A 12,005-nucleotide genomic window follows, 5' to 3' on the forward strand; every position below is an offset into this window, starting at 1 on the left:
GCTACGACTTCAACTAGAGATCACCTATATCCAAATTCTCAAATCATTAGTGGTGCATATAGACACTTCAAGATGATATAAATCCAAATAAATAAGGTACAATAGTATTAAAATAAGGTACATAATGAGGTGAATATAGAACATATTTTTCCGATTTGAGTATTTACACAAAAAAACTACACTAATGTCAATTGATAAGTAAATAATAAAATAGTTAAACAAGGTACATATGTAATTAAATCAGGTACATTCAAGTAAAAATATGATACATATAGAAGTTAATATAAGACATTGCTATTGAATTTGAGTATTCGGCGGGAAGATTGTTGTATCCACCGAACGTTAATGTGATTAATTATTTTAAATATTAAATTATTAATGAGTTGTTCACGCAAGAAAATATATTAAAATTAGAAAACATGTGATCAACTTTTTGTTAAGTGGTTCATGAGTGTCTATGGAATGTTTATATGATATGACTTCAACTAGAAATCACCAATATCTCAATTTCCAACCATTAGTGGTGCGTATAGATATAAGTTTGAGATACTAAAACTATATAATAACTAATCAAAAAAGTTTCACTTATATCAATTGTCAAGTATAATCTAAAGATTTAATTACTCACTTCAAGAAGACACAAAAAAATGTAAATAAGGTATATTAGTATTAAAACAAGGTACATAACGAGGTGAATATAACATATATTTATCCAATTTGAGTGTTTAGATAAAAATTCTACATTAATGTCAATTGATAAGTAAATAATAAAATAGTTAAACAAAGTACATATGTAAGTAAATTAGGTACATCCAAATAAAAATATGGTACATATAAGAGTTAATAGAGCTCATTGTTATCTAATTTGAGCTCATTGATATGAATTTAACTATAGATCACCAATATCCCAATCACCAACCATTAGTGGTGCGTATAGATATATGTTTGATATACTAAAATCATATAAAATCTACTCAAAAAAGTTTCACTTATATCAGTTATCAAGTATAATCTAACGATTTAATTACTCACTTCAAGATGGTACAGATCCAAGTAAATAAGGTACAATAATATTAAAATAAAGTACATAACGAGGTGAATATAGCACATGTTTTTCCAATTTGAGTATTTACACAAAAAAATCTTCACTAATGTCAATTGATAAGTAAATAATAAAATAGTTAAATAAAGTACATAAGTAAGTAAACCAGGTATATCCAAGTAAAAATATGGTACATATGGGAGTTAATAAAGCTCATTGTTATTGAAATTGAGTATTCGGTGGGAAGATTTTTGTATCCACCGAACATAAATGTGATTAGTTATTTTAATGAGATGTTCACACAAGTATATATACACGCACCACTAATAGTTGGTAATTGGGATATATATATATATATATATATATATGTGTGTGTGTGTGTGTGTGTGTGTGTGTGTTTGATATACTAAAATCATATAATAACTACTCAAAAAAGTTTTACTTATATCAATTATCAAGTATAATCTAAAGATTTAATTACTCACTTCAAGATTATACAGATCCAAGTAAATAAAGTACAATAGTATTAAAATAGAGTACATAACGAGGTGAATATAATACATATTTCTCCAATTTGAGTATTTACACACAAAAAATTACACTAATGTCAATTGATAAGTAAATAATAAAATAGTTAAATAAGATACATATGTAATTAAACCAGGTACATCCAAGGAAAAATATGATGCATATAAGAGTAAATATGACACATTGTTATCGAATTTGAGTATTCGGTGAAAAGATTGTTGTATCCACCAAACTTGGAAAAACTAACTTCTTACTATTGTTTGTATCTTTCAATAACAAAATCCTATCACCTTAATTTATGGCACAAAATTACCTATTTCAGGTACAAAATAATATGGATTCAGTATAAATAACAATTAATTAGGTATAAACACAAGAAACCGAGGCATATAGTCTTCGGAGAACAACGCTCATTTCTTTTGAACTCTTTTATATGATTAATGCATAAGACTCTAGCTCTTTTTATCTAATTAAAGTATACGATTTAAAAAAATAACTTCTTACCATTATTTGTATCTTTAAGGAACAAAATATTATCATATTAATTACTAGTACAAAATTGTTTATTTCAGGTACAAAATAATTTGAATTTGGTATAAATAATAATTAATTTGGTACAAAATGCAGAGATCCGAGCATATAATATTCGGAGAACAAAGTGCACTTCTTTGGATTTACTGTAGGCTTCTTCTTGCTCACCGGTGTTTTGAGTTTTGTTATGGGCTTTTGTAGCTTGTTATGTTTTTTTTGTTATGATGTAAAAAAACAAAATTAATGCATAAGAATTAGAAAAATTAACTTTTTACTATTATTTGTATCTTTAAAGAACAAAAGAATATCAACTTAATTACTAGCACAAAATTGTTTATTTCAGGTACAAAATAATATGAATTCGGTATAAATGATAATTAATAATGTACAAAACGCAAGAAACCGAGAATATAGTATTCAAAGAACAAGGTGCACTTCTTTTGAACTCTTCTCTAATTAATGCATAAGATTTAAAAAAAAACTAACTTCTTATGTTTATTTATATTTTTCAATAAGAGAATACTAACCCCTTAATTACTGGCACAAAATTACTTATTTAAGGTACAAAATAATATGAATTTGTTATAAATAATATTTAATTAGGTACAAAATACAAGGAACCAGACATATAATTTTCATAGAATAATGTTCCCTTCTTTTGAACTTTTTTATTTAATTAATGCATAAAACTTAGAAAACTATCTTTTTTACTGTTATTTGTATATTTCAAGAACAAAATACTACCTTAATTATTGGCAGAAAATTACTTATTTAAGGTACAAAATTATCTGAATTAGATATAAGTAATACTTAATTATGTATAAAATGCAGGGAACCAGACATATAATATTCGGAGAATAACGTGTTCATTTTTTTTTAACTCTTTTATCTAATTAATGTATAATACTTAGAAAAACTAATTTTTTACCATTATTTGTATATTTCAATAATAAAATATTATAAACTTAATTAATGGCACAATATTACTTATAATTTCAGTTACTACTTACAACATAATCTGAAATAGGTATAAAATACTATCACCAAATTGATCTTTTAATCCGGTTTTCATTCTCTGGAAGACGCATAGCCAAAAACCACCTCATTGTCTCGCTCTCCGGTGCCCGAGAATCGTGGTCTAAACGAGGCTGTGATCAAAATAATACTAGTTTCAAGTTCAACAAAGGAAATGGGAAAGCGCCAGCCGGCCGAAACTCCAGCGAATGCGCCATTTGTTTGATCGAATTTCAGGAAGAAGAGCAACTGATTAGAATCCATTTCTTCCACATTGATTGTATAGACGTTTGGATTTAAAACAACGCCAACTACCCACTTTGTAGAACAAGCGTTTCAGCCACTCCGACAAGCCAAGAAATTATTGCCACAAATTCTTACACTGATAACTTCACGGGAAAGGATGAAAATTATGTGTGATTGTAATAAGATCCATACTACAGAGCCATCCCAATCCAGCACCACATGAGAATTGGGTTTTAAGAAAATCCCAACTCCGGCGAGCTTTTCTCCATTAGCCCTTCACCGACGAAGTTGGAACCTAAGTTCTTTCGGAAAAAAAACCCAATAAATTAAGCCATGTTTCGAGCATGAGAGATGAGTGCATCGAAAGAAAAAGAGATAACAACAAAAACACGTAGATCAACTACAAATATTCTTAAAACCAACTACCAACCGAACACAATATGCAGCAAAATACAAGAGTTATATTGAACAAAACCCTTCAAAATTCGAACAAAAAGCAGTGAAAAAACAAACAAAAACCTGCAGCAAAAAAAAAAACAAAATTAATCAGAGGCAAATCAAAATAATCCTTCGAAAATCAAACAAAAATTAGTTGTAAGAAGAAAAACTTACAACAAAAATCGTGTGACAAATCGAAGAAAACCAACGCAAAAAATAATACTTTTTTGGGTTGTGCGATTTCCTTAATGAAGAAAACAATAGAAGTTAAATGGAAGAGACGAGAAGGGAAAATGAGTAGAGGTGATCGTATACCAGGCGAGACTATTATTTTGATATTCGATTTTTCCGATCGGGATTTTTGCATATCAAAGAAGATGGAGTGAAGAAGAAGATAAGGAAGGGAAACCCGTGTGTAATAAATGGTGAGGGCAAATGCGTAAAATTTTCAATTAGAAAGTTAATACAAATATTTATACTTGATTTTTATGACACACATGCTAATAGAGAGTTATCTATAATTCACCCTAATAATAATATGCCTTCAAAAAAAAAAAATAATAATAATATAATAATATTAAACATAAACCACTATCGATCGAGAGTCGAAACCGGGGAACTCCGGCGAATAATCGTTGGCAGGGGCAAGAATCGATGCTTCGTTTTTCAATTCACTGTCCAATCTAAGGCAAAGAAGAATTGTTCCGATGAATTTCTTGTTAATGATATGATCTGATCGCGGTAATGGAACCCTCATCGAGTGAAACGCCTCATCCTCGCATCACGAATCAACCCAAGAATCCTCTCCAGTTCACCATTCATCTGCCCACTTCGAGCCCTACCGCCACCCCAAGTCCCAGTTTTGTTCAAAACCCGGGTTTGGGCCAAAACGATGATTCTAATGGCAATTCGTTGCACCAGAATAGAATTATATCGGCGCCAATTCCGAAGAGGAGGAGGTGTGGCAGGCCGCGTCGACCTCAGTCTTATCCGAACCAGGTAAAAGATTTAAATTTTTTGTCTAATGGTAGTTACACCAACGAAACCCGAGCTCTAGTTGGGTCACTAGCTTCGAGTTCAGGCGAATTCAGTAAAGCCCAGACGGAAATTTCGAATTCTTTAGCTGTTAAAAAACATGGACATGGTTTAAACTATGGTGATGTTGTAGGCAAGAAAGTTGTCAATGACGTGTCGGAGGAGATAATTGTGATTAATAAGGAGGCTATGTCCGAGGCCTTGGTAGCTCTGACGTCGGGTTTCCCTGCAGATTCACTCACTGATGAAGAAATAGATGCTGGGGTGGTTTCTGTGGTTGGTGGAATCGAGCAGGTAAATTATATCTTGATCCGGAATCATATAATTACGAGGTGGCGTGAGAATGTGTCAACTTGGATCACCAAGGAAATGTTTCTGGATATTATTCCTAAGCATTGTGGGGTTTTGCTGGATTCTGCTTATAACTATTTGGTTTTACAAGGGTATATAAACTTTGGGGTTGCACAAGGGATAAAGGAAAGGATTTTAGCGGAGCCGAGTAAGCCACATGTGATAGTGATTGGAGCAGGCCTTGCGGGGTTGGCTGCTGCGAGGCAGTTGATGACTTTTGGGTTTAAGGTGACAGTTTTGGAAGGAAGGAAGCGTGCTGGAGGTAGAGTGTACACAAAAAAACTGGAGGTTGGGAGTAGGACAGCTGTTGCCGATTTGGGAGGTAGTGTGTTGACGGGTACATTGGGGAATCCTCTTGGGATTTTGGCGCGGCAATTGTCATATACACTTCATAAGGTGAGGGACAAGTGTCCTATTTACAGTGTAGACGGAAGACCTGTTGACCCTGATTTGGATCGAAAAGTGGAAACTTCTTTTAACCAACTTCTGGATAAGGTAAGTAAATTTAGGCAGTTGATGGGGGATGTGTCACAGGATGTTTCGCTAGGAGCGGCACTGGAGACCTTCTGGGAGGCCCCCGGTGACTCTATTAATGGAGAAGAGATGAAATTATTTCATTGGCATCTTGCAAACTTGGAATATGCAAATGCTGGATTGCTTTCAAAGCTTTCGCTTGCATTTTGGGATCAGGACGATCCATTTGATATGGGAGGGGATCACTGCTTTCTGCCTGGTGGAAATGGGAGACTGGTCCAGGCATTGGCAGAGAATGTCCCAATTCTTTATGAGAAAACAGTCCAAGCCATCCGTTATACTAGTGATGGGGTTCAGGTTGCGGCTGGTGGGCAGGTTTATGATGGTGATATGGCTCTTTGCACAGTTCCGCTAGGAGTTTTGAAATCTGGTTCCATAAAGTTTATCCCCGAGTTACCTCAGAGAAAGCTTGAAGGAATAAAAAGGTTGGGATTTGGCTTGTTAAATAAAGTCGCAATGCTCTTTTCACATGCCTTTTGGGGAATCGACCTCGATACATTTGGACATCTCTCGGATGATCCTAGTCTTCGGGGTGAATTCTTTCTCTTTTACAGCTACGCAACTGTAGCGGGTGGTCCAATCTTGATTGCTCTAGTAGCAGGGGAAGCTGCACATAAGTTTGAGACCATGGAGCCTACTGATGCTGTGACAAGTGTGCTTCTGATTCTTAAAGGTTCTTATGTGTTGGTTTTCTTTACTCCTAGTATGATAATTATCGTGATTTGAGCCTTAAGAAAAACTAGCATACATAGATTACTTGCATGACTAAAACCCCCCCTTTTTTAGTGTGCTCCTATTGTCATTTTGACTCCATTTTACATTATAAATTAGAAGTATGTGTTGCCCGTGCTTTACCTCTGCGTGAACAAAATTAATAGCAGAAATAAAAATTTGTATTTGTCTACATGATTGTATTTGTTTTGTCTTGTGCTATTAGCAAAATAGGTAATGACTAAAATTTATGAGCTTATATTTACATGATAAAAATGGTGATTTACAGTTCTTTGCACACATTTAATTGCTCATAAGCTGTCCTCATCTGATCTGTAGAGATATCATATTTTTGTGTGATGTGTTTTAGTTTCACTGTTCTTCTATGTCACCCTTGCAATTAAAAAAATACAATCAAAGATGAGTTTGAAAATAATACGTTAATTTCTCAGTGAAATCCCATTCTCTAATCTAAGATATGTTTGAATATGTAAATCATATATTTAACACTTTATCCTTATCTGTAGTATTAACTGATGGAAGTGGGCGAATTCACAATGTTGTTATTAGAACATGCTACCAAAATAATTTTTCATGAACTTGGCTGAGATGTTAACAAGAAAATTCTTTACAACGAGCAATTTATGACAGTGGAGGCTTCGTAGTTGGGGAAAAGATTTAAGATTTGACCATCACATGGTAATAATCATGATAAAAAGATTCAAGGTTTATGTTTATTGAACGGTGTATAGACTAATTTGACATTAAATGTACACAGGCAGTAAATCCATGGGGGAGAAATAGACGAACGTTTACTTGTCCCTGTCGTGGTACAATTCGGTGAGAGATGAAACAATGGGGTGAATATCATTTAATGCGGTAGAGTAATTATTTGATATGTTTACTCAATCAGGTTATGGTGTTTGGCCACTAACTTGCATTGCACCATCTAAATTCTTGTTTCCAATTTAGGCATTATTTGTATGAAGATGATAAATTATGGTATATTCTTTTAAATTTGTTGTGATATTAGAAGCAATGACATTTTTTGGTTGAATTGGTCGTATTGATTAAACCAAGAGTGATTTGTCAAGAATGTCCATCATCACTGCCAGTACTTGAGCTTTTCTAACATGTGGGGAGCCTTGGTAATGCAGGTATATATGAACCACAAGGTATTGAAGTTCCAGAACCTATCCAAACTGTTTGTACTAGATGGGGTAGCGACCCGTTCTGCTTAGGTTCTTACTCCAATGTCGCTATTGGGGCCTCAGGCGATGATTATGATATCTTAGCTGAAAGTGTGGGAGATGGGAGAGTTTTCTTTGCTGGGGAAGCTACCACCAGGCGCTATCCAGCTACCATGCATGGTGCTTTGCTCAGTGGGTTTAGAGAAGCTGCCAACATGGCTCATTATGCTAGAGTCAGAACTTCAAGGTTAAAAGTTGAGAAGAATCCAACAAGGAATGCACATAGTTGTGCTTCTATTCTTGCAGATCTATTCAGAGAACCTGATATTGAATTTGGCAGCTTTTCTATAATTTTTGGTAGAAAAGATTTTGATTCAAATGCCATTTTAAGGGTGACTTTTGGCAATCAGAGAAAGAAGCCAGATCTACAGCATTCGAACACGTTGCTTTTTGAGCAGCTTCAGTCTCATTTTAATCAGAGGCAGGAGTTTCACATTTATACCCTATTATCCAAGCAACAAGCCCTTGATCTGAGAGAGGTGAGAGGGGGTGATGAGAATAGAACGAACTACCTCACGGAAAAGCTTGGAGTGAAGCTGGTAGGAAGAAAGGGTTTGGGGCCGTCTGCTGATTCAATTATTGCTTCTATCAAGTCTGAGAGAAGCCGCCGCAAGACTCCATCTGGTTGGTAAAAGTTGGCTAACTTTTTGTACGCTTGTCAATGCGTTGTTAGGCTTGTTTTGTCCTTAAATTGTCTCTCTAGTTCTTGCGAAATATTGTTATTAAGACACTAACTTTCTATCTATGCTTGATTAGCACAATTAATGTAGTTGTTTATGCGTCAGTAAATGAGAAGGCATATGTATGAACTTTTTTGTCTGAGGCGTATTAGGCACTAAGGTGACGGTCTCAGCTGTAAGAGCTTGTCGTACTTGTATATAAGATCGTCGGGGGAACATTATATACAAGGAACATCACGGAGTCGAGATGGAAGCAACTGTAGTCTATTTGGTTTACTGAGCATAGCTAGTAAAAAAGGGAAAAACTATGAGGAGGTGATGATATTTTGTTAGATCCTGTTGTAACCAAGTTTCTTAAGGTAAGTTTGCGAGCAACCGAGAATGGTTGGAAAATTGAAAATGTAGAGATGTCACAACTGGTTCCAACCAAAACTTCCACTGTCCAATTTAGTGAACCGGTCTAATGGCAGAAGTGGTGACCAGTGATGATAAACTAGGGGTATATGTACTTGAAATTTCGTGGAAGGTGGTTCATGATGTGTAGACTGAATGTTTTTCCCTGCAGATATTTCCTTAATTGTCACCACTTGAGGTTTTTTGTAGTTTACTTGCATTTGAAATATTGAAATACTATATTTAATGTGAATTTACTGTCATTATTATCCTTTGATTTGGATACCAAAAACGTTTCGAAGCAGGAGTAACACATACATGCCCATGAGGAAATTGTAGTGTTCCATGAACCGATGTTCTAAAACATCTGTTGCTAACACTCTTGCCCTGAATGCAAAATTGCAAATGCATTTTTTTTATTGTATTTATATGTAGAGATTAAATAATTTGTTTAAGACATTTATTAGTCTAGGTTTTGAATCTTGTATATTGTTTTAGAAATTTTATTCATGAAGGTGTAGCAAGAAACATAGCAGCTGGTTGGGATCGTTGCTAGTTTGGTTGCTTGAACTATAAATCTCTTGCATGTACAGCCCGAGCACAAACCTATAAATATTTCTATCGAGTTAAAGTGTTGTTTTTTACTAGGTCCAGTGTTGGTGGTATTCTTATTGACGTCGTAAAAAGGCTTTATTATAGGGATAGGGATATTACCGAACAGGATTGGACCGGTTCTGAGTTATAGGATAATGTAACCGAACCAATCTTATAGGATACCTTTATTGGATTAGGAATATAATACAATCCAAAATTGAAATCGAATTGAACGAGATTAAAACATAGTTGGAATCAATATTTTATTCTTTTTCAACCACCGTATATATAAAGAAGTTATTTATGAAGCAAAATAATAATAATAATAATAATAATAATAATAATATATTATTGAATTGGATTCAATCTAACCGAATTAAAGTGGTCCCAAATCCATTCTAGGCAACCCAATCTGATTCAAATTGATGTCGGATTGAGTTCAATCTCGAACCGGTTTAACAGGTTCCGGATTCTACCAGATTCTGACCGGATCCTAATTGCGCTGGATCCGGATTGATCTGATCTGATAAGCATTCCTGCATTATGATGTTCAACACGTGGTAAGTTCAAGAGTATGAAAATGAAAGTAATATTTGTCCTTTATTGTAGAATCAGTAGAAGTAAAAACAACGAATATCTCTTTTTATGGCATGATTGTTGACTGTTTTAAATGCTTTAGATGAAGTTGCGGGAAAAGGCTCTCTTTTCCTGTTATATAAAAAAGGACTAACCTTCTAGATAAATGTCGTGCTCAGATACATGATAGAACTGCTAATGTTTTTCAATATATGAAATTTAAACAGACACATGATTAGCTGTCAATACAACATCGTTGAATGCAAAAAAAATTATCGCATATAAAGATGCTCATTTTGATGCTTACCTTGGTATCTTCTTTCCCTTTTTGGATATGTCGTTATTATGAAGCTAACATAATCTGCATTCTGTGAAAGGTATGTTGAAGTCAAAAGTGGCTGCTGTGAAACAAAATCAAATCAGGTACGAGCTGGAATCTTCATTTATTTTCAAAATACAGCTTTGAATTCTCATGCATATCCTCATATCTATGCAGAAAAGCAAAAATTATTGGCAGCAACAGATTTTCTATTCCAAGGGCAAATGTTGGTCCTAAAATAGCCAGAAATGGTATTAATGAGGAGTCTAAAACATTGGGCAATAGTGATGGCTTGACCAGTCCATGTTTAGACATACAGGTAGGAGCAAGTAGCAGCAACATTGATCTGGCTCGTCCCATCACAAATAATGCTTCTGATTTTGCCAGTGATTCAAATGGCTCTGCCCTTGGACATTTAGGTGACAATAATGGGTCAGGAACAGACGTTGGTTCTAATGTTGGGTCAGTATTAAGCGTTAATAACCACCTGGATTGTCTGAATGCAAATTGCGTTTCGATGTTTGATGGCAACTCAAATGGTTCAAACCCTCAGAGTAATGGCAGTCAGCATTGTTTGACGTCAAGTTTATGTATTGACAACAACCTGTCTTCTCCACTTTTAAATGTTAGTACTGAATTATTGGCTCAAAATTTAAGTTACAGTGATGGCTCTGCTGTGCCTCCATGTTCAGTGGTTGGGACTAATTCAAGCGGAAGTAGCAGCCTGATACCTTCAAATCCACATTTTGGTAGCTTCGAGTCTCAAGATTATGTGGGCAATATTTCAGATAGCATGGATGGCATATCTATTCAAGAAAATATTTTTGAAGACATCATGAATGAACTTTTGCCTCCAACTGGCTCAAGCCCTGGGACTTGGCAAGTTACTGGGAAATTTTAGGAATGGAAATCGAGAATATCAAGGCCATATTTCAAGGTAACTTTTTTATGTTATGTCATCGGCATGAGGAACTTTATTTGTTACTTTTTCATGCATCAAAGCTGTGGAATTCTCTCTGTTTTTTCAAAACAGTGTGCTACAAGGCCCTGCTGCATTTTTACACTATTCTCTGCACATACCGACTTCTCCTAGACTCTAAGCGCGATTATTTTCTATAGGGTCGCAGAAGGACTTGTCTCATAAATATAGCTCTGTTGAGAACTGAGGAGACTGTGCATGTGATCTTAGTATCCTCTAGAAGGCTACTTATGCAACGGTAGTGGGATTCCTCAGCTCAAAATTGGCCTTTGAGAAGAGTCAATTATGCATTATCAGATATATTTGGATCGTGTTCTTCCCCATCTTCTAGCACCCTTTTTACCAACACTCCTTGGTGGCTCGACTTTCTTTTTTTTTTTTTCTTTCATTCTTTTCTATTGGAGCATTGAGTGTGTGGTTTTTGGGGGCTTGAAATATAGATGTTAAAGCATTATTGTGCGGCTTGTGCCTAACTGCTGTAATCGTCCTATCAATGCATACATAACCTTAAAATATTCTAGTAATAAAATATATATAAATTAATCTTTAGCCCGTTTACAAAGAACTTTTATGCTTTATTTCAGATTCTGTAGTCCCAAATTTGCTCTGTCAAATTTGCAGATATGAATTGATACTTGATACTGAATTTCTGTGGTGTCTTTGCCCAAGGGAATGGATCAGTGTTTATTTCCATTTTGCATCAACATAAACAAATGCATTAGACATTGCAACTTTAAAAATATTTTTTTGCGATAAAATAGACAAAAATTGGGATCAAACACGG

At 34.7% G+C, this 12,005-nt stretch overlaps 1 protein-coding gene across 3 annotated transcripts; it reads left to right on the forward strand.

Annotated features, from left to right (window-relative positions):
* The first annotated feature begins 4,368 nt into the window (after positions 1-4,368).
* Positions 4,369-11,770, forward strand: LOC140880143 (protein FLOWERING LOCUS D). 3 transcript variants are annotated; one of them, XM_073284305.1, is made up of 6 exons: positions 4,687-4,798; positions 4,968-6,392; positions 7,588-8,304; positions 10,301-10,346; positions 10,420-11,179; positions 11,362-11,770. In XM_073284305.1, the coding sequence occupies exons 2-5, from the start codon at positions 5,024-5,026 to the stop codon at positions 11,141-11,143; spliced, it is 2,856 nt and encodes a 951-aa protein (XP_073140406.1). In that variant the 5' UTR covers positions 4,687-4,798; positions 4,968-5,023; the 3' UTR covers positions 11,144-11,179; positions 11,362-11,770. The 3 variants fall into 3 exon arrangements, with proteins under 3 accessions (XP_073140404.1, XP_073140405.1, XP_073140406.1); XM_073284303.1 differs by having other exon boundaries at positions 4,369-6,392; XM_073284304.1 differs by having other exon boundaries at positions 4,369-6,371.
* The last annotated feature ends 235 nt before the right edge of the window (positions 11,771-12,005 follow it).

Source organism: Henckelia pumila, chromosome 2 (genome assembly GCF_033568475.1).
Source record: "Henckelia pumila isolate YLH828 chromosome 2, ASM3356847v2, whole genome shotgun sequence".
Classification (NCBI taxonomy): domain Eukaryota; kingdom Viridiplantae; phylum Streptophyta; class Magnoliopsida; order Lamiales; family Gesneriaceae; genus Henckelia; species Henckelia pumila.

Coding starts and splice junctions, on each gene's coding strand:
- LOC140880143 (XM_073284303.1), top strand. CDS start 4,544: ATGGAACCCTCATCGAGTGAAACGCCTCATCCTCGCATCACGAATCAA. Junction 6,393..7,587: donor TGTGCTTCTGATTCTTAAAG/GTTCTTATGTGT, acceptor TTGGTAATGCAG/GTATATATGAACCACAAGGT. Junction 10,347..10,419: donor GTGAAACAAAATCAAATCAG/GTACGAGCTGGA, acceptor ATATCTATGCAG/AAAAGCAAAAATTATTGGCA.